The sequence below is a fragment of the Salmo salar genome, chromosome ssa17 (assembly GCF_905237065.1).
Source record: "Salmo salar chromosome ssa17, Ssal_v3.1, whole genome shotgun sequence".
Classification (NCBI taxonomy): Eukaryota; Metazoa; Chordata; class Actinopteri; order Salmoniformes; family Salmonidae; genus Salmo; species Salmo salar.
Window position 1 is genome coordinate 55642735 of NC_059458.1, and position 23957 is coordinate 55666691.

Consider the following 23957-nt stretch of genomic DNA (forward strand, 5'->3'; position numbering starts at 1 on the left):
AGCATATTTGTAGACCCATTTTCATTCCACTCAATGCATTTCTATAGTGGAACATACCTCTGGAGGTGGCAGTAGGGGGTGCAGGACGATGCCCTCAGGCTGGTACGACCTACACCCGTCCTGGGTGTCTGAGGGCTTCTTGGCCCCCTCCCCGTCGTCCTCATTCTGTGCAAAGTCACTGCTGTCACTGTGGTTGGTCTCGTAGGTGCTCTCATAGTCTGACGATGCCACTGCCGGGTCATCTTATAGGACAGGACAGATCAGGGTTCAGGGGTTAAGTCAGGTGGTTGACACGCTCACAACGTGGCAGATATAAATGTAACACTAAGAAAGAAGACATATTTGGAGAAGTAGATAAGTGTCCTTTTACTGCTTACCAGGGTGGGGTATTATGTCCCCTTTGTCCATAGACCCCTCCCCATGGCTCAGCCTGCTGTACGGTCTACCACAGCTGAGAGAGGGACAGAGGACAGATAAACAAAGGATATTCAAAACATGTAAATAATTACAATATGACAAAAGGCTCGACATTTATATCTCATGGAAGAGGAGAAAAGTGAAGAAGAGGATAAGTGAAGAGTTAACCGCATCAGTAGCATGAGAGAAACCAAGGTCAGTTGTTCTAGCTGACCCAGGATCAACGACATTATTCCTCTCATCACAGCCAGATCCAGGGGTGGATATATTTTGTATTTGTATTTATTAAAGATCCCCATTACTTCCTGGATCCAGCAACATAAAGGCAGTTATATACCAAAACAAATGTTACATGACATTACATTTCATAACACTTTTCACAACATATTAAGTGTGTGCCCTCAGGCCACTACTCTACAACCACATATCTACAATACAAAATCCATGTTTATGTGTGTGTAGAGTGCGTTTGTTATCGTGTGTATCTGTATGCGTGTGTTTGTGTTTGTGCCTGTGTTTGTGTCTCTCCACAGTCCCCACTGTTCCATAAGGTGTATTTTTATGTTTTTTTTTAAAATCTGATTCTACTGCTTGCATCAGTTACCTGATGTGGAAAAGAGTTCCATGTAGCCATGGCTCTATGTAGTACTGTGAGCCTCCCATAGTCTGTTCAGGACTTGGGGATTGTGAAGAGACCTCTGGTGGCATGTCTTGTGGGGTATGTATGGGTGTCTGAGCTGTGTGCTAGTAGTTTAAACAGGCAGCTCGGTACATTCAACATGTCAATACTTCTTACAAAAACAAGTAGTGATGAAGTCAACATCTCCTCTACTTGGAGCCATGAGAGATTGACATGAATATTATTCAAATCAAATCACATTTTATTGGTCACATACACATGGTTAGCAGATGTTATTGGTCACATACACATGGTTAGCAGATGTTACTGGTCACATACACATGTTTAACAGATGTTATTGGTCACATACACATGGTTCGCAGATGTTATTGGTCACATACACATGGTTAGCAGATGTTACTGGTCACATACACATGTTTAGCAGATGTTATTGGTCACATACACATGGTTAGCAGATGTTATTGGTCACATACACATGGTTAGCAGATGTTAATGCAAGTGTGGCGACGTGCTTATGCTTCTAGATCCGACAGTGCAGCAGTATCTAACAGATAATATTTAACAGTTCCACAACAAAACCTAACATCTAACAAATTCCAGTCTATAGGTAGGCAGCCGCCTCTCTGTGCTAGTGATGGCTCTTTAACAATCTGATGGCCTTGAGATAGAAACTGTTTTTCAATCTCTCTGTCCCAGCTTTGATGCACCTGTACTGATCTCACCTTCTGGATGGAAAAGGGGGGAACAGGTAGTGGCTCGGGTGGTTATTGTCCTTGATGATCTTTTTTGCCTTCCAGTGACAACGGGTGCTGTAGGTGTCCTGGAGGGCAGGTAGTTTGCCCCCAGTGATGCGTTGTGCAGACGGCACCAGCCTCTGGAGAGGCCTGCAGTTCTGGGCGGTGCAGTTGCCGTACCAGGCAGTGATACAGCCTGACAGGATCCTCTCAATTGTGCACCTGTTAAAGTCAGTGAGGGTTTTCGGTGACAAGCCACATTTTTTCTGCCTCCTGAGGCACCTTTTTCACCACACTGTCTGTGTGGATGGTCCACGTGCACCGAGGAACTTAAAACATTTCACATTCTCCACTGCTGTCCCGTTGATGTGGATTGGGGGGGGGGGGCTCCCTCTGCTGTTTCCTGAAGTCCACGATCATCTCCTTTGTTTTGCTGACATTGAGTGAGAGGTTATTTTCCTGACACCACACTTCGAGGGCCCTCACCTCCTCCCTGTAGGCTGCCTCGTTGTTGTTGGTAATCAAGCCAACCACTGTAGCGTCGTCTGCAAACTTGATGATTGAGTTGGAGGCGTGCATGGCCACGCAGTCGTGGGTGAATAGGGAGTACAGGAGGGGGCTGAGAATGCAGCCTTGTGGGGCCCCAGTGTTGAGGGTCAGTGGAGTGGAGATGTCGTTTCCGACCTTCACCACCTGTGGGCGGCCCGTCAGGAAGTCCAGGACCCAGTTGCACAGGGCGGGGTCAAGACCCAGGGTCTCAAGCTTAATGAAGAGTTTGGAGGGTATTATGGTGTTGAATGCTGAGTTGTAGTCAATGAACAGCATTCTTACATAGGTATTCCTCTTGTCCAGATGGGATAGGAAAGTGTGCAGTGTGATGGCGATTGTGTCGTCTGTGGACCTATTGGGGCGGTAAACAAATTGGAGTGGGTCTAGTGTGACAGGTAGGGTGGAGGTGATATGCTCATTTACTAGTCTCTCAAAACACTTTATGGTGACAGAAGTGAGTGCAACGGAGCGATAGTCATTTAGGTCAGTTACCTTAGCTTTCTTGGGAACAGAAACAATGGTGGCCATCTTGAAGCATGTGGAGTCAGCAGACTGGGATAGGGATTGATTGAATATGTCCGTAAACACACCAGCCAGCTGGTCTGCGCATGCTCTGAGGACGCGGTAAGGGATGCCGTCTGGTACGGCAGCTTTGCGGGGGTTAACACGTTTAAATGTTTTACTCACGTCGGCCACGGAGAAGGAGAGCCCACAGTCTTTGTTTACAGGCCGTGTCGGTGGCACTGTATTGTCCTCAAAGCGCGCAAAGAAGTTGTTCAATTTGTCTGGAAGCAAGACGTCGATGTCCGCAACGGGGCTGGTTTTCATTTTGTAATCCGTGATTGTCTGTAGACGCTGCCACATACGTCTCATATTTGAGCCGTTGAATTGCGACTCCAATTTGTCTCTATACTGATGCTTTGCTTGTTTGATTGTATTATGGAGGGAATAACTACACTGTTTGTATTCGGCCATGTTTCCAGTCGCCTTGCCGTGATTAAATGCGTTGGTACATGCTTTCAGTTTTGCGCAAATGCTGCCATCAATCCACGGTTTCTGGTTAGTTAACCTCTTGCCGTTCCCCTAGGATAGGGGGCGCTAAAGCGATTTTTGAAAAAAAAATTGTGCCCATTTTAAACGGCCTCCTACTCAAACTCAGAAGCTAGGATATGCATATAATTAATACCTGTGGATAGAAAACACCCTAAAGTTTCTAAAACTGTTTGAATGGTGTCTGTGAGTATAACAGAACTCATATGGCAGTCAAAACCCCGAGACAGATGGAAACAGTAAGTGGAATTCTGAATTGCGAACTCAACTTCATCACGTTGCCCATTAATCACACCGTGAGCTATGGTTCATTGAGCACTTCCTATTGCTTCCACTAGATGTCCCCAGTCTTCACAAATTGGTTTGAGCCTTCTACTGTTAAAACTGAATGAATGAGACGCTGTGGAACGTAGTCACACGGAGAGGGCCATCACCATTATGACACCGGCGCCCCTGGTTACCCTCCCCTTTCGAAACGTTTTGACACACAATGCAATTGTCCCCCTCGAATCTTATTGGCTCTCTTGTTGAAAAACGCCCTGAAGATTTATGTTATACAACGTTTGACGTTTGAACGAACCTAAATGGGAAAAAAATGCATTTTCTCGAAATGGCTCTCCCGTGGCCGACGGAAGTTTTGGAGCAGCCTTCAGACGCGCTAACAAGAACAAGCTCTTGGAACATAAAGGAGTCATTTTTTCGAACGAAAATACATTTGTTGTGGACCTGGGATTCCTGGAAGTGCTTTCTGATGAAGACAACCAAAGGTAAGGGATTATTGACAATAGTATACAAGACTAGATGTGATATGCGATTGTTCCAAGATGGCTAGCCTATTGCTATTGCTAGCCTATTGTTCTGAGTATCGCATCCCCTTTTATCGCAAAGTGTGATTACCCAGTAAAGTTATTTTTAAATCTGGCATTACAGGTGCTTTCAAGAGATATTCATCTATAAATCTTAGAATGACAATATTACATTTTAAAAATGTTTTCGAATAGTAATTTAGTAAATTGTAGCCCTGTTTCATCGGATGCATTTGAGGGAAAATAGTTAGTCAACGTTACGCACCGATGTAAAATGCTGTTTTTATATATAAATATGAACTTTATCGAACAAAAGAATGCATGTATTGTGTAACATGATGTCCTAGGTGTGTCATCTGATGAAGATTGTCAAAGGTTAGTGCTGCATTTAGCTGTTTTTTGGTTATTTGTGATGCATGTGGTTGGTCGGAAAATGGCAATGTGGCTACTTTTACGATATACTCCTCTAACATAATCTAATGCTTTGCTTTTGCTGTAAAGACTTTTTGAAATCTGACAACGTGGTTCGATTTAGGAGAGGTGTATCTATAAAACGATATAATTTGTAAAAAAAATTGAAATGCTAATGGCGATATGAGTTTTCGCAGGATGTAGGCCGCACAGTGGTTAAGGTTTTAATAGTCACAGTGGGTACAACATCTCCTATACACTTCCTTATAAACTCGCTCACCGAGTCAGCGTATACATCAATGTTATTGCCTGAGGCTACCCGTAACATATTCCAGTCCACGTGATAGAAGCAATCTTGAAGCGTGGAATCCGATTGGTCAGACCAGCGTTGGATAGACCTAAGCATGGGCGCTTCCTGTTTTAGTGTCTGCCTATAGGAGGGGAGCAACAAGATGTAGTCATGGTCGGATTTGCTAAAAGAAGGGAGGGGGAGGGCCTTGTATGCATCGCGGAAGTTAGAGTAGCAATGGTCGAACGTGTTACTAGCTCATGGACTGCAATCGATATCCTGATAGAATTTAGGTAGCCTTGTTCTCAAATGATCTTTGTTAAAATCCTCTGCTACAATAAATGCAGCCTCAGGATATATGGTTTCCAGTTTGCATAAAGTCGAGTGAAGTTGCTTGATGGCCGTCTTGGTATTCGCTTACGGGCAGATATACACAGCTGTGACGATAACCGAGGAGAGTTGTCTTGGGAGATAATAAGGTTGGCATTTGATTGTGAGGAATTCTAGGTCAGGTGAACAAAAGGACTTGAGTTCTTGTCTGTTGTTACAATTACACCATGCGTCGTTAATCATGAAACACACACCCCCACCCTACCTTACCGGAGAGATATTTATTCCTGTCGGCATGATGCACTGAAAATCCTGTTGGCTGTACGGACTCCGACAGCATGTCCCCAGCTAGCCATGATTCCATGAAACAGAGTATGTTACAATCCCGGATATCTCTATGGAAAGCAACTCTTGCCCTGATTTCGACTGCTTTGTTAACTAGGGACTGGACATTAGCGAGTAATATACTTGGAAGCGGTGGGTGGTGTGCGCGCATCCGAAGCCTCACTAGAAGACCGCTCCGGCACTCTCTCCTCCGACGGAGTTGTTATGGGTCGGCCTCTGGAATCAGTTAAAATGCCCTGGGAGGTGCAGACAAAGGATCCGCTTTGGGAAAGTCGTATTTCTGATCGTAGTGCTGGTTGTGATGTTAAGTTGATGTTTCTGATATCCAATAGTTCTTCCCAGCTGTATGTAATAACACTTAAGGTTTTCTGGGATAATAATGTAAGAAATAATATATTAAAAAAACAAAATACTGCACAGGACTAGAAGCGAAGCTGCCATCTCTATCGGCACTGTCTTGCTTTTTAATCTAGGCACTCTGTGTACATTGAAGGGACAGCCGTGCTGCCCTGTTCTGAGCCAATTGCAATTTTCCTAAGTCCTTCTTTGTGGCACCTGACCACACGACTGGACAGTAGTCCAGGTGTGACAAAACTAGGGCCTGTAGGACCTGCCTTGTTGATAGTGTGTTAAGAAGGCAGAGCAGCGCTTCATTATGGACAGACTTCTCCCCATCTTAGCTACTGTTACATCAACATGTTTTGACCATTACAGTTTACAATCCAGGGTTATTCCAAGCAGTTAAGTCACCTCAATATGCTCAATTTTCAAATTCTTCATTACAAGATTTTGTTGAAGTTTATGGTTTAGTGAATGATTTAACCCAAACACAAGGCTTTTAGTTTTTGAAATATTTAAGACAAATGTATTTCTTGCCACCCATTCTGAAACTGACTGCAGCTCTTTGTTAAGTGTTGCAGTATATCACGCCTTGTAGTAGCTGACGTGTATAGTGTTAAGTCATCTGCATATATAGATTTTACTCAAAGCCAGTGGCATGACATTAGTAAAGATTGAAAAAGTAAGGGGCCTAGACAGCTGCCCTGGGGAATTCCTGATTCTACCTGGATTATGTTGGAGAGGCTTTCATTAAAGAACACCCTCTGTCTTCTGTTAGACATCGATAACGTCAAAAGCCGCACTGAGGTCATCAAGTTCTCTCAGACCATCATATCCACTAGTGCAAACCGTAACAAAACGTTTCACAATGGAAACGAGAGTTTCTATTGGACAAGTTCAGGTACAGTATGTCCCTTCCCGTTTGTTTCCATTTGGTTCCTGGTGAATACACCCCAGTACTCCCTTCCCATGTCAACAACACAGCCCTGGCCTCCATCACTTACTTTATAGTTTCCTTTATGTCCACCATCTCAACACTTATAACCCTCCCACATCCAGCCCTTCATTATTGTCTTTATGTATTTCTTCTGTGGTGGACTTTTCTTCCTTAGATCACTCATCTTAATAACTGAACATCTTGTCGCTGCTATAAAGACAACCTGTACTCCTTATCCATGTCCTCTTGTCTTAGAACATTGCAGCGGGACCTTCTCTGTGACTCTCTGGCGTGAGTCCATATGCCTCAGAGGAAGGCTCTATCTATTTCTCTCTCTCTCTTTGACTATCTCACTGCTCTCTCTCTCTCTCTCTCTCTCTCTGGCGTGAGTCCATGTGCCTCAGAGGAAGTCTCTTTGTCTCTCTCTCTCTCTTTGTCTCTCTCGCTTTCTCTTTGTCTTTCTCTCTGTCTCTCTCTCTCTCTCTCTCTCTCTCTCTCTCTCTTGTACAGACTCATGACGTGACTGGTTACTCATCTATCCCCCATTGTAAGACACATGCACACAGAACAGAAACACACACAGGACAGTGAACCAGCATGATGCCGTTAAACAACGTCTCCGATTCAGCGAGGCAGAGCTTATAGCTACATGCACGACTTCCTCAGTCTCTGCTTCAGTGTCTTCTAGACAACGCTGACAATTATCAGTGAAGTAACGGGCAAGAATGCGACGATCAAGCTTTTCTCTGTGTGTATGTTCTGTATGTGGTACCTCTTTGTGACAGCAACAAGGACAGTATCTGTTTTGTGTATATCTGTAAGTCTGTGTTTGTTACCTGCTGCAGAGAGATGGTGGGCCCCAGTGAGGTGTGGTGGAGCTAGGTGCACTGATGCTGTGTGTTAAGGCTCTGTGTGGGGTCTGGGGGCCCACAGGCCTCTCTCCCTGGCTGTCCACAGGGTCCGGTAGGTCCACAGAGCAGGACTTGGTGGTGGGGCTGGAGACAGGGGTCCCCTGGACTGGAGGGGAGTGGCAGGGAGAGGCCAGAGGTGATATGTGAGAAGAGGGGTAACCTGAAGAGAAAACAGGGTTATTAGGAGGGAAGAGTGGTTGAATGAAATGTAACAAATCAAATCACGATTTAAACAAAGACAAAATAGAAATTGCACATCCTGCCCACACAGGCACACAGGCACACACACACACTGAATGGACAGAGAATGGGTTAACCCGTCTCTTGCATCTCCTACATGGCCCCGTAACATTTGAATCATTCTAAATGACCTGTTCTGTTCTGATGGGACACAAATGTCACTCTCTGTTTGTCACTCAAAGTGTCTACACACACAAACACGCACACACACACCTGGTCTGGTCATTCGTCTGTTGTAGAGGTGGTTGGAGGTGGCTGAAGCAGCGTAGGAGGCAGACATGGAGCGACTCTTCGAGATGGTGAGCATTACAGAGCTGTTCCACGACTCACTGTTCACCATGCTGGAAAACACACAGGATATCAAAACCTCAGTAAGTCACAATTCACTAACACACAGGATATCACAACCACAGACTGTCTGCACTGTAAAAGGAAGCAGTCTGTTGAACACTGTTATGGTGAACTGTGTTGCTTTTCACAATTAAACAGAGCATCTATTCAACTTCCATTGTCCCTGAAGAGTGGCAGATCAGACACCACCATAATACCATCAGCTCTACAACATGAACCCCCCCCAACATGAACCCTATCTAGAACCTAAAAGGGTTCTTCCACTGTCTCCATAGGAGAACCCTTTGAATAACCCTTTTGGGTTCCATGTAGAACCATTTCCACAGAGGGTTCTACATTGAACCCAAAAGGGTTCTATCTGGAACCAAAATGGGTTCTCCTATGTGGTCAGCCGAATAACTCTTTTTTCTATGAGTGTACTGGGTGGTGACCCCAGCAGTATTTTAAGCCTGCTCTGACATACAGGATAAAAATCTCCCTGGGACATTTATTCTCAAACGTTTAGTCTCCAGGAAGCCGCCAAAGAGCCAGACTGAAGTCTGCAGATACCGATCTGACTTCAGCATTAATTGTTCAACTCTGACCTTCAACCAATATCTCAAACAGAGGAACAATTTAGATGATAAATAATTGCACCAAAAGGCATGTTGTTTTGGCCAGAACAACACAGATTGGTCCCCGCGGAGAACAGCCAGTTCTGAGCCTGACACAAAGTGGAAATGGAATGAATCCCAAAAGTGGTGTGCATTCTCATCTGTATGTCTCAAACAATGTTATCATGTCAGGTTAGGTGGTTTATTCTGCATATTTCTTACACATATTCTTACACATACACCACATCTTTAGGATCTACAAAGTGCTAGAAGGTAGGGGTTAGAGAGTATAGGTTAGGAAGTAGAGGACTAGGGTCAGTTTAGGATTGGGCAAGACTGCTGGACGCTAAAACTCAGTCTCTGTACAGATGTAGGCCAGCTGCCTTGGAGGAGCACTCCACAGGACTGAAGCCACAAACAGACCAGTCTCCTTCAAAGATAGACATACACATATAACATCCTACATTCTCCAGTTCAAACTCCCACATGACCCATCCATCATTCACCACTAAGAAAATATATCAGTGTTGCACGTGCATTATAGGTCTAATATTTCACTATTGTGACGGGCCATAAAGGAGGAGGTTTTGCAGTTGGGGAGGACCTTATGAGGACCGCTGGCCTCAGGATGACCCCTAACGAGAAGCTACTCAACCAGCAGGAAGCAAGTCTGAGGTCTGGATGTAAAGAGAGAGAGGGAAAGGAGTGAGAGAGTGAGAAAGAGAAAAAGAGGGAGAGAGAGAGGGGCGAGAGAGAAAGAGGAGAGAGGGAAAGAAGAGGGGAATGTGTGTGAGAGAGAGAGAAAGAGAGAGAGAGAGAGAGAGAGAGAGAGAGAGAGAGAGAGAGAGAGAGAGAAAAGGGTAGTAGGAGAAAGAGGAGAGAGGGAAAGAAGAGGGGAATGTGTGTGAGAGAGAGAGAGAGAGAGAGAGAGAGAGAGAGAGAGAGAGAGAGAGAGAGAGAGAGAGAGAGAGAGAGAGAGAGAAAGAAAAGGGTAGTGGATAGTGGGGATAGTAGGGATAGTGTAGGCTACCTGCATGGTGGACTGTCGTGGAGGGGTTTGATGCTGGCAGAGCGGTCTCTGTGTACAGGTCCTGGTTCTATGGTGGGAAGACCTGTAGCTGAGGTGGTGGTGGTCCATGTAGAGGAGATCCTTCTCAGCAGGCCTGGAGGCAGGCTCCGTCTCAGACGCTACAACACACACAGACACACATCAAGTTGTGGGTCAGGTCCAGTTCTCTGGACAGCCAATCAATTCAAATCAAATGTTATTTGTCACATACACATATTTAGCAGATGTTATTGTGGGTGTAGTAAAATGCATCGACTTGTAAACATTTGATTCTCTACTGTGCACCAACAGCAACCTGGACGGAAGACCAGAGGTCCACCTCTACAGACAAACATTATGAAAGGAGAAGAACATTTGAGGTGGGCAGATGATGGTTTTCCGGTTGATAAGGAAACGTGACAGATGGCAGACCTGGAGGAATGTCCCCAGAATCATGTGACAAAAAAAAAATGTGTCCAAAAAAATCTGTGCCAGGTCAAATCTTCCAATGACTACATGATTCATTATTATCAGTTCAAATAACATAGCACATGCTTGAGAGATTAGTTTGGATGAAAAAAGGGTTGTGATGATACAAAGCACACTGCAAAGTCTAGTGCTAACTTAATCTTAATGAAACTCATTTTATCTATGATTTGGATAGATATGTTTTAAAGTAGAGGATAAAAGCACCATTGTTCATTGACTAAAGAGAGAGGGAACAGAACCAGAGAAAAGCCTTTCTGACAGGAACATTAATATTTCACTCTTTCCTGGGCTTGTATGTGTGTATGCATATGTACGTGTGTGTGTGTGTGTGTGTGTGTGTGTGTGTGTGTGTGTGTGTGTGTGTGTGTGTGTGTGTGTGTGTGTGTGTGTGCGCGCATATATGTGTGTGTGTGTGTGTGTGTGTGCCTCCCGGCATATTAATCCATCTGAAACACACACTCCCTGTGGATACCGGGACAGTCTTGTCACCCTACTCTTTCTAAAGCCTCTCTCTCAGGACCATGGATTAGTATTTCCATTGGTTATAATATGAGTACAGTCATTGTCATCCTTATGACATTCATATGACCTGATGGTGAGATAGACACAGTGTCATTGGCTCACAGACTCAGAGGCTCGGTGCAGGATTTAAAGGGTTACGGAGGTCCAGATGTCTGATGCTATCGAGGTGAACCATGTCTCGTTCAGTTACTCACAAAGACAGTCTGTGTCACAGCCAAGGGGGAGGGGTCAAGTCTCATCCTATCAAAGTCTGGCCCACTTCCTCATATCACCCCTGGTTTGTGTCTAATGGGCTCACCTCATTGAATCTATTCTGAAATCTATCTGGGTCTAATAGCATGTCAATACTACTTTGCGATGCCTAAAGTACTAGTGAATAAAAGTATATTGAACAAAATTATATAAGCGAAATGCAACAGTTAAAGATTTTACTGAGTTACAGTTCATAGAAGGAAATCAGTCAAATGAAATCAATTCATTAGGCCATAATCTATGGATGTCACATGACTGAGCAGGGGCCATGGCTGGGCCTTGGAGAGCATAGGCCCACCCACTTGGGAGCCAGGCCCACCCACTAGGGAGCCAGGCCCAGCCAATCAGAATAACTTTTTCCCCACAAAAAAGGGCATTATTACAGACAGAACTCCTCCTGAGTTTCATCAGCTGTTTGGGTGGCTGGTCTCAGATGATCCAGCAGGTGAATCCAGATGTGGAGGCCCTGGGCTGGCATGGTTACACGTGGTCTGCGGTTGTGAGGCCGGTTCAATGTACTGCCAAGTTCTCTAAAATTACGTTGGAGGTGGCTTATGGTAGAGAAATTAACATTACATTCTCTGGCAGCAGCTCTGGTGGACATTCCTGCAGTCAGCATGCCAATTGCACGCTTCCTCAAAATTTGAGACATCTGTGGCGTTGTGTGGTGTGACAAAACTGCACACGTTGTGTGGTGTGACAAAACTGCACCTTTTATTGTCCCCAGCACAAGGTGCACCTGTGTAATGATCATGCTGTTTAATCAGCTTCTTGATATGCCACACCTGTCAGGTGGATGGATTATCTTGGCAAAGGAGAAATGCTCACTAACATGGATGTAAACAAATTTGTGCACTAAATTTGAGAGAAATAAGCTTTTTGTGCGTATGGCAAATTTTGGGTTAGGGTTAGGTTTTATTTTAACTCATGAAACATGGGACCAACACTTTACATGTTGAGTTTATATTTTTGTTCAGTATATTTAATCAAATTAATATACTTTCTGGTGAGAGTGCCTTGGTTTAAGAATACGCCTGGGATGCTGAACTTGAAGCTATTTGTTTGTTTTTCACCACAGTCTAATACAAAACATTGGTTTGGCTGCATTTGTCCAAGGAAAAGGGTTTTGGGGAGCATTCAAGCATAAATAACTTCTCTAATCTAAACCCATTATCGTCAGAGGTACACAGTGCAAGCAAAACAGCTTTTCCTCTGGACTGCATTTAGCTAGTCTCTCTCTGTCCTAGGCCCTTAGGCCTTCAGACCGAGTTACCACCGTCACACACATGGATGTTGACACACACACACACACACACACACACACACACACACACACACACACACACACACAGTCCCCTTCAGGAGGGAAATCCCAAAAAAAGAAAACTCCAATATTCCGGAGTAGCACATCTCTTCTCTGGAATTTCAGAAAGTGTTTTGTCTAGCAGACCGAGCTTCACGACGTTGAAACGGCTCTTATACAAGAAACAGAGACGGAACTGCACAACCAGACATCCCCTTAAACAAACCAGGATTCTGATCCGAGGGAAGGAGGAAGGAAGTAAAGGAGCAGTGAGGACTGGGTAGCAGATGTAAGGGCCTCACCTCCTAACTACGACCTTCTCTAAATTGTGTTTTGATTACTTTTAACCATCAGAGAGAGTAAGGGGGGGGGGGGGGTGTGAACTCTCGTTCCTTATGTTGGACGGACACTGTTTTATTCAGATAGACTCTGTGTTGACACAGGTGTGGAGAACCCCAGATAAAACAGCAGCAGCTCAGGAACCAGAGGCTCTCAGTGGTGTTTGTCTGCACTCAGAAATGCCAGAATATCACCTTTAATTCACAGGCCGAGAGTCTGGAGTGAGTGGAGACCAGAAATGTGGTCAACAGTCTAGCTAGAAGAGTAGAGCGCTACAGTATCAGATACAGTAGATGGTGAGATAGCACAGAGGAGGAGACAGATTGGTAGTGGAGTCTAGACTGCTGATGTAAAGCTAAACCCACGTGTGTGTAGTAGTTATAAGGAGTAGGGTAAGGGTTTGGGGACCGATACAGGAGCTATATGTCTGTAAAAAACTGGCTGTGATGATATAATGACCCCAGAGATGTAATTCAAATCAAGTAAAAAAATGTATCGCATTTGACCGAATACACAGCATACACTCGGCATTATGGCTATGTTCATAGTTGACTAGCCACAATGACTAGTGCAATGCTTTGGTGTCTATGAGCCATACCACGAACCATCACCTGACAAGGAAAAACTGGGCCCTAGTTACAGCCTACATAACCCTACAGTAACTACATCAGCAGAATCAATAAAGATTTCAATGAGGCTGTTTAAGCTTGTCTGGGTATCCTGCATAGCATCACACACGCTTTATTTAGTCTCACCTCCGCACTAAGTGCTTGCATGCATTTTGAAGTGCTGGCCTTGTAAAACATTAAAACCCTTCTGTGGGAATGTGCGTCACTGCTCACTACATTATAGGGTCTTTCCAGCATGGGGAGGTGAAATGGGGATGTGTGTGTGTGGACGAGGTTGAGAGGAGGCATGGTGTGTGTGTGTGTGTGTGTGTGTGTGTGTGTGTGTGTGTGTGTGTGTGTGTGTGTGTGTGTGTGTGAGAGAGAGAGAGAGAGAAGTGCTAACTAACAGAAAATATTAACATTCAAAGCTCAAAGCGTTCTCATTGAAAAGTTAGTTCATTAAATCAGCAGAATAAACATTTTCAGAGTTTTCATGCGTGCACAAAACCCGTGTGGGTGTATGTATGTGTTTATGCGTACATACTATACATACTTACATGTGTCTATAAAAGTACAGTAGCGTTTACCTTTGGGATGGCCAGTTTCTCTCTCTCTGGCCAGTCCTCGGAGTCAGAGCAGGTGTGTGTGTCGCTGAGTGCCTGCAGAGGGCTGATTCGAGGCCGATGCAGCGGCTGCAAACTGATCTGGGTACTGAGCAGGTTACTGACAGCCCGCAGGGAACTGCAGGTGTTGGGGAGCAGAGAGGGGTCCGCCAGCAGGTCTGAGATCAATCCATGGGCTTCCCCCATCACCGCTATGTCCACCAACACACTGGTGCCCGACGACTTAAGGAAAGGAGAAGGAGGGAGAGAGGGGGTGGAGAGAGAGAAAGAGGGAGTGAGAGAGAGAGAGAGAGAGAGAGAGAGAGAGGGAAGTAGAAGGGACAAGAAGCGAGGGAGTGTAGGGGAGAGAAAGATGGTCAGTTAGTGCATCTCCTGTTCAGGAAAGCTGACGCGGTGCAAACGTGACGCTATTACTTTGCTAGGCAGACGTCACGTCATGCTGACGCACAACGTTTCTGCCTCTGCCCTGATACGTACCTGTGTGTAGGGGGGGATTGGAGAGGAGGAGAGACAAAGAGCGCCAACAATGAGGTTAAGAGAGAGGGGGGAGAGATATTAAAGGTAGTAATGGGGGAAGGAGGGGACATTATATCCTCCTTTAACTCATTTCATATCTGTAAGAGTGTCAGAGAAAACACAACCAGAGAGTAAGGAGGAAGGATGAGTCTGAATCTTAGCATTTCATCCTGCCATTCCTTGGAATCTACATTCATCCCATACATATCCCAGGACAGTGTGTGTGTGCGTGCTTCTGTGTCACTCCGAACACCCATTAACAACTGTGTATTGGCAAGGCCGTGATAGAATAGACAGACCAGTGGTTGCTGTGGCAACAGGCTAGCTTCTGTGGGTCACACACACATACTAAACACGCTGTTTGTGACAGGGGCCTCTATGTTTTGGCAGCCAGATGCATGCACTCTGAAATCTGACATTAAAGCAGACAGGAAGCCATGTCGGGGAGACAGTTTCACAGCAGGACACTGCTCTTCAATGGGATGTCTTTGCATCTGCAACACATGTTATCCATTTTGGAGCCCATTGAGGTGGGCTCCTGCCAGTGTAAAGCTGGAACTATGGCTCAAGACAAAACTTGCTCAACACACAGAGACACATAGAAATAAAATGCATAAAATGTTCAGACCAAACGCCAGGCTACCACACTACTGCTAGCACTAGTGAAGATAATATTTAGATATGATAGATCTCTTATTAAGATGATGGAAGAGCGGCTGACTTTGTTTACTCTCTAAGCATGGAAGCAACTAATCTTATCCAACTCCTAACTCCATACGAATCCACACAGCTGTGTGTACTGAGGCAATAAAGGTTAAGCTTCCGCTCGATGGTCACATACACACGGGCACGCGCGCACACACACGCATACACACATTGTTTTTTAAATTGCTTTGGTGCAAGTCTGTGGTACATTTGTACAACTCTTCGTACCAAACTCAAAACAGATCATCAAAAAGGCATTTTTTTCTAAAAGTACAACACAACAAATCATACAGTCAACTTTTCACAAAACGTAAGTGTTTCATCTAGAAATACATGTTTCACATTGCAATACATGTTCATACAATGCTCACCTTTCTTCTATGATTCTATTCTCTTATGTTAAAATATATTTTACTATCAGGGGCTTTCAGACCAAATTGTTTTTTCCTAACTAACTAACTTTTTTTTACACCTCTTAGTGTGGTTTGTTTGGACTGGTGTGAACACTATCCACACTCGGGAGCGCACTATACGCTCCGTGGTTCGATCCAAAAGGGTGGTCTCGGTCCAATTCAATTCCTAAGGTGGTGCGGTTCACCGCAGGTGAGAACGCAGTCTGGACCAAAGACAGGAAAATAACCCAAGTTGCGCATTATCATCGGTTGTTTGACTGCGAGCATTTGATGAAACACACACATGATCATAACTTGAGATCTCTGAAATATTCTGCTAATATCAGGGCATTTATGAGCGCATCCGATGCAAATTAGGGGAGACCGGGTCTATACCGGGGAAATAGGCTACTGAATATAGACTATTCATGTTGCAGTTAGAGTGGTTTGCGCTGTTTCCTCTAAGGCATGTTGTTGGAAGACCAAAGCGAAAGTAATATGAAGATTGGGACACACAAGTGATGCTTTATGATAATCCTAAATGGATTTAGCTCGAGCATTTTTGTCCAATAAACAAATGACTTGCATAGACAAGTGGTTGTTTAGGAATTTCTGTTCAATTGACAATTTTGGCAATGTGAAAACAACTGGACCAAAGACAAAAATACAATGTAATAAATAGTCAAACTCTGATTCGAACTATAGCTCAAAACGATGTGTGAAACGCCCTTAATCCGACTGCTCTTAATTGATGATCACTTCAACGTTTGGTCAATGTATAGAATTTTACATGTAAACTGGTTTGTTCACTACATAATTTGAGACCTACATAATGAAAATGTAGTGTTAGGTTCAAATTTTCAGAGTAAAAACTTCATGGACACTATGAAAGCTTAACCAAGTTTATTCTTCCCAGAGGATCAATACAGCTGCATTAGACAAAAACATTGTTCACATAAGCACTGACATTTAACCCTTTCTCTATGTTGAGTCTCCTCCGACACATCTGAACAAACATTGTATCTTTATTGCTTAAGCAGGAAACTAAGTAATACGGGCCATAAACTTTTATTTCTCCCTTAACGTGACCTGACCTGATCTCGACCCCCCTTCATCACTAATCCATGGCTCTCTCCTTATCAATGCCTGCCACATGTGATCGCTTTCCCTACACTCAGTACATTCCAAGCTTAATTGCCCGCACCATATACCTTCCTCCTACAGATAACCATTAACCTCTGGTGTAGCCAGAGCATTTCTCTATTACAACTAATGATTAATAAGGATTTAAAGTTCATCAATCCAAACCTATCAGTATGTAAAGTAGAAACAAGTATGATATATACTCGAATGTACTACTATGATGATGACTGGTATGATTTTACTTCACAGCAAGTTTTTTTTTAAATCTGAGAGACAAGATCAGAAATGTGCTGTATATATCAAATCACAGTTTATTGGTCACATACACAGATTAGCAGATTACAGTAGGTGCAGCGAAATGCTTGTGTTTCTAACACCTACAGTGCAGTAATACAATATCAACACAATACCAATATGCAAATAATCCAGAAAGTGCAACACAAGAAAAAAAATCCTTCGCCTATACATTGGCCAATACAGTACTGTAATATATGCAATTTACATAGCTGACAGTTTGACCCAAAGTGACAAGAGTCCACACATTTTGCTATGTGACCCCAGTGGGAATTGAACCAACAACTCTGGTGTTGCTAGTGCCATGCTCTTATGAACTGAGCCACGTACAGGACCCCTAACTGCCATCCCCAGGAGTCACTGGAGACTAGACTAAACTAATCTAACGCATCATAATAGTACACTGTTAGAGTAGTGATCATTGCTGGCTGGTTTGTGTGTGTGTGTGTGCGTGCGTGTGTGTGTCCATTTACGTGCGTGTGACTGCTCTACTCCTACAGAGGTGATAATTGTATAAATAACCTAGGGAGTGATGGGAGACGATGAGAGCAGCCTGGATAGCAGTGACTAACTCAATCACACAGGGACAGTAGAGGGAGTCACCATAACAATAACACAACATGACAACTCCACAGCTACCTGGCTATGTCTGGTGAGTGTTGGTGACGCATTCAGTGGAAGAGTGGAAGCGCTGGTGTCTTATGTCGAAACCCCCTGTATTTGTCACTTGTGAAATCTGAGGCACCAGGCAGCAACATCCCCTGCTAGGACCGAGTGTTGTGAAACCCTGTTCTATTTACCACAATTAAGACAAGAGGGACAGATGGTGTTTTATCTTGTTTTCGGAGATGGAGATGGACCTTATTCCTGGAAGTCCAGACGTTAGACAAAACTTTACAATAAATCCATGTTGAGTTTCCTGAGCCCACCCAACAGCAGTCGCCAGGGCGGATCAGTGTATTGACCTGTTAACCAATACAGCACATGCTTCATGTCAAAAGGTCATCCATGTCGTGTCCGAGTAGACCCATAATGGGCACCTCCTGTCATAGCAGAGTTGAGCCATAATGGACACCTGGACGCCAGTTGCCTGTCAATGTCAACATGCCGCTCTCGCCGCAACTTTGATCTCATAGTTTCCCTTCGAAATTCAACGTATTATGGATGAACGTCTATTTTTGAAGCATTAATTCCGCATGATTATAGGGTTAAAACAGAAAGAACTCAAATGGTAACAGTTTAGGCCGGGGGTATTCAACTCTTAGCCTACGAAGTTCAGAACCTGCTGGTTTTCTGTTCTACCTGATAATCAATTGCAATCAATTGTGTGTGTGGAGGAAGGCATATATCGACGTTCTCAGGACCTTTTCAAACGTCCGAAATTGAAGTTTATTCCTAGTGATCAGGCTGCTCTCCAATCTTCCTGGCCCCCTACAGCTCCTTTCCTTTTACTTCTCTTTCCTTTCAGTTCTGTTCCTCTCCTCTCTACTCTCTGTTTCCGGTCTGTACCAGTTCAGCAGACAAAAAAGGTTTAGTTTAGTAAAAGGCACGTCCACAGCAGTAGGCTGAGCTCTTGGATGTCGATTAAACCCCCCCACAACTCTCTGATTCAGAGGGGTTGGGTTAAATGTGGAAGACACATTTCAGTTGAATGCATTCAGTTGTACAACTGACTAGGTATCCCCATTACCCTTTTCTTTACGGTACAGAGCATAGCTGGATTTACTGTAAGCAACATCATTAGAATCAGATCCAAGAGCCAAGAATCACTCTCCACAGCCCTGGGAAATAACAGACACACACACACACACACACACACACACACACACACACACACACACACACACACACACACACACACACACACACACACACACACACACACACACACACACACACACACACACACACACACACACACACACTCCCCTAACACACTCCCCTAACACACTCCCCTAACACACTCCCCTAACACACTCCCCTAACAGCCATGGCCAATTACACAGTGCTCAGGGAAAGCGTCACAACATTCAATCTGGTATTTCCTGTCCTGAATTACTGCAAAAACATAAACTGTAGAGTTTCTTTCTGACCATTCTTTCCTCTGGAACATTTTTCACACCTTCGCAACTGAGAGGAGAGGTTTTTTACCATTCATATTTCATAGTGAAGCCATTTCAACCAGGGAATCTGTGAAAGTAAATAGCCACTATAAACTGTGCTTCATAGGGTGAATCTCAATTGTCTAAAGTGGTATCCTTCCCATATCTACTTTCCTTCCTACAGATGTTGGATTTTAATTTGACCTATATTGTCACAGCAAAATAAATCCTGCAGCAACAGTGTAGTCCATAATGTTGCTTGATTGGTGGATAGGCTATGTCAAAAGTATGCTACATGAAAAGTGCAATACTGTTAATATAACCGTGTCTTAGTGTGGGTTTTCATAGAATTTACGTAAATCACAAAGTGTGTATACATTTCCTGCGGGGCAGGAACATTCTGAGCAACGAAAGAGTGATCAAATTAAGATCCTGCATCTATATGCACTGATGTGAAAGTACTGGATTTGTGAACCTAGTAGACATCCACCATATCCCTCTGCAGGTTCGTTTTTTTCCGTCATTAATCTTGCTCTGGAGGCAGCTCTGCAGAGTGGTCACTAGCTGGCATAGCCACAAAGTCATAAAATCAGATTTTCGAAATTAAGACCAAAGAGCACATTTTAGTTTTCATACATTTTTACAATATAGCCAATTTTGACTTTGCAGCTGGCCTATCTAAACAGTTCTGCCTCCAGGACAAGACTCCTGACAATAAACGTCAACCTGCATCACTCTAACCCATTCTGTGCATTTAGGTCAGAGCAAATGAAGGAGAGGAGACAAGGAGAGGAAGCCACTATATACTATTGAGACACTGAACTAGTTAGTTGTATGACTTTGTCGATGTGTGTCTGTGTGTTTCATCACAAGTTTCAGGGTTAGATGTGACAAAAAGGAAGAGAGCGCACAGTAACTCTATATTGAGTGATTTATTTTGAGCATGAGCGAGAGGAGAGAGGGTAAGTGGACGGGAGACCTTGCAACTCCTTTGTGTGGGAGGCTTCCGCATACTCCATCTCTCTCCCCTCTCTCTATCTCTCATGTCTCTGTCGGCCTCCAATAATACTCCCTCTCAGTGTTCGGTAAACAGAGCAGCATCATAAACAACCGACCACAGCAGAGCACAGGACGGACATTTCCCACATTCTCAGGTCAAACGGCTGTGTGATCAGATGAGATACCAGATAAATAAATCTCTCTCTCTCTCTCACACACAAACACAGATTCAAAAACAGCACTTCGGAGATGTTTTATAGCAGTTACAGAAAGTTGAAACAGGGATAGACACCAGTGTCCCACTGCTGTACAGAAACTCTTATGTAAGCAGAACAAATGATTCATCCTGATCATCTTGCTTACTTAAACACCTCGTATTAACTCCTCAAACACCATAACCCTGATGACTGACTCACCAAACAGATCGAACAGCAATGCGGAAAGAGAGAGCTAATAGATTCCTCAAAGTGGCCTGATGCTCTGATAACCTAGCTATGGGCCCTGGTCAAAAGTTGTGCACTACATAGGGAATAGGGTACCATTTGAGACGTGGCCTCTCTCTATTGCTGTGTGAAATCAGCTCAACCTGAACAAAACCCATTAGAGTTCTCTTCACTCAGGTCTTTAACGACATCCTGTGGTTGTGACATTCAACCATTACCTGGCAGTAATGGACTCCGTGTGGCTGGCTCATGTCCCTGGGAGAGAGAAAGGGAGGGACGGAGGGAGGGAGGGCGTGTGCGAGGGAGAGAGAGAGAACGACACTGTTGATAACAAGATAGAGAGTGTGTGCCTGTGTGTATCGCCTTTACGTGAGTATGTGTGTATTTAGGCCAATCAAGTGATAGTGGGAGCAGTTGTAGCGGAGACAGAGGTCAGGGAGCAGAGCGGTATTGATCTTTATGGGTTTAAATACAGGTCGCATACAGACCAAGAACACAGAGAGGAGTCACTGAGTGTACACACACACACACACACACACACACACACACACACACACACACACACACACACACACACACACACACACACACACACACACACACACACACACACACACACACACACACACACACACACACACACACACAGGAGAGAGCCAAGGGAAACAGCTTGTCAATATCTGTCATTGATTGAACAGCTGTAGGATTGTACAAGAAGCATGTACTGTAAACCCAGACCTTTATTTCACAGTAACTACATTACCTATGTGATTCTGCATACAGGCTTAAAACTGCATATAGAGGAAGAAAGCTATGCAAACTAGAGGAATCCATTTTCCAGTACACTAGAGAGCAGCGTTTGTTCTTTCCATCGGAATGGGACGTGTTCTCTTCCTCTCTTTCTTTTTTTCCCATCCTTTCCCCTCCTCAGAGACACTGAAAGGCACATGAGACCAGTTCAGGCGTAAGCACGGCTGTGTGTAATGTGTGAGTGTGTGTGGTTGTGTGTGTGTGTGTACATGTATGTGTCTATGTGCACGTGTGCGTGCCTGTATATGTGTGTGTACAGATGGTGAGCTGGGTCCACCGGCAGAACTGAGTTAGCCAGGTGGAAAATGAACAGCCCGACAGTTACAGACTGGCTGACATCCTCACTGCAGCACTCCACTATTACTACAGTCAACAATACCCTAATACGGTATTACTACAGTGCTCTACACTATTACTACAATGAACAATACTCTAATACAGTATTATTACAGTACTCGACACTATTACTACAATCAACAATACTCTGATACGGTATTACTACAGTACTCGACACTATTACTACAATCAACAATACTCTAATACGGTATTACTACAGTATTCTACACTATTACTACAGTCAACAATACTCTAATATGGTATTACTGCAGTACTCGACACTATTACTACAGTCAACAATACTCTAATACAGTATTACTACAGTACTCTAGTCTACACTATTACTACAGTCAACAATACTCTAATGCGGTATTACTACAGTACTCTATAGTATTACTACAAGCAACAATACTCTAATACAGTATTACTACAGTACTCTAGTCTACACTATTACTACAGTCAACAATACTCTAATACAGTATTACGACAGTACTCTAGTCTACACTATAACTACAGTAAATATGACTCTAATACAGTACTACTACAGAATTCTACACTTACTACAGTCAACAATACTCTAATACAGTATTATCACAGTACTCTACACCAGGGTTCTCCAACCCTGTTCCTGTAGAGCTACCCTCCTGTAGGTTTTCAATCCGACCCCAGTTGTAATTATCCTGATTCAGCTAATTATTAGAATCAGCTGTACTAGATTAGGGTTGGAGTGAAAACCTACAGGATGGTAGCTCTCCAGGAACAGGGTTGGAAAGCTCTACTCTACACTATTACTAAAGTCAATAACACTCACTGATACAGTACAACACTCACACATGCCGATAGCTACAGAACAATCAGAAGAAATTAGTCAAATAAAAGTGCAATAATAAAGCTTTGTAGTAAAGTTATCCTCCAACGAAGGGTGGTTTATCCTACTTTCAGAAGGATGAACCAGAATGGGGCGGCAGGTAGCCTAGCGGTTAGAGCGTTGGACTAGTAACCGAAAGGTTGCAAGATTGAATTCCTGAGCTGACAAGGTAAAATCTGTCATTCTGCCCCTGAACAAGGCAGTTAACCCACTGTTGCTAGGCTGTCATTGAAAATAAGAATTTGTTCTTAACTGACTTGCCTAGTTAAAAAAAAGGATGGCTACTGTTTTTTGGGCTCCCAACCAATTGCGCTATTTTATGTGTATTTTCGCATTGTTTGTAACTTACTTTGTACATAATGTTGATGCTACTGAAAAGAGCTTCTGGAAATCAGAACAGCAATTACTCACCTCTTTAATGAGTCTGACGAGAAGGACATAATGCTGCTCCCAGACAAGGCCCAAATCCCTGTCATTCACATGAAGAAAATAAGGAAATACAGGGGGAGGAAATCAAGAGGCATTGTGAGAATTTGTCGGCGAGTGGGTAACCCGCCTCGACCATCCGTTCTATTGGCCAATGTGCAATCACTGGAGAATAAACTGAATGAGCTCCGTTCGAGACTATCCTACCAACCGGATATTAAAAACTGTAATATGCTACGCTACAGGACTGTTTTGCTAGCACAGAATGGCATATGTTCCGGGATTCATCCAATGGCATTGAGGAGCATACAACCTCCGTCACCGGCATCATCAATAAGTGCATCGGCGACGTTGTCCCCACAGAAACGTACGTACATATTCCAAACAGAAGCCATGGATTACAGGCAACATCCGCACCGAGCTAAAGGCTAGAGCTGCTGCATTCACTAATCTCGACGCTTAGAAGAAATCCCGCTATGCCCTCTGACGAACCATCCAACAGACAAAACTTCAAAACAGGACTAAGATTGAAACCTGCTACACTGGCTCTGACGCTCGTCGGATGTGACAGGGCTTGCAAACTATTACGGACTACAAAGGGATACCCAGCCACAAACTGCCCAATGACGTGAGCCTACCAGCTAAATGCCTTTTATGTTCTCTTCGAGGCAAGCAATACTGAAGCATGCATGAGAGCACCAGCTGTTCCGGACGACTGTGTGATCACGCTCACTCAGGTCAACATTCACAAGGCCGCAGAGTCAGATGGATTACCAGGACATGTACTCAGAGCATGC

At 44.0% G+C, this 23957-nt stretch overlaps 1 protein-coding gene across 2 annotated transcripts in view; it reads right to left on the reverse strand.

Annotated features, from left to right (window-relative positions):
- The window catches only part of pde3a (phosphodiesterase 3A, cGMP-inhibited), a 96565-nt gene that overhangs the window by 14889 nt on the left and 57719 nt on the right, over window positions 1-23957 (reverse strand). For both annotated transcript variants that reach the window (XM_014153016.2, XM_014153017.2), the window contains 6 exons: window positions 14091-14348; window positions 9973-10130; window positions 8212-8339; window positions 7684-7918; window positions 378-451; window positions 58-242 (listed from right to left, as the gene is read on the reverse strand). In XM_014153016.2, the coding sequence (XP_014008491.1) occupies window positions 58-242; window positions 378-451; window positions 7684-7918; window positions 8212-8339; window positions 9973-10130; window positions 14091-14348 (1038 nt within the window). The remainder of the gene's footprint in view (window positions 1-57; window positions 243-377; window positions 452-7683; window positions 7919-8211; window positions 8340-9972; window positions 10131-14090; window positions 14349-23957) is intronic.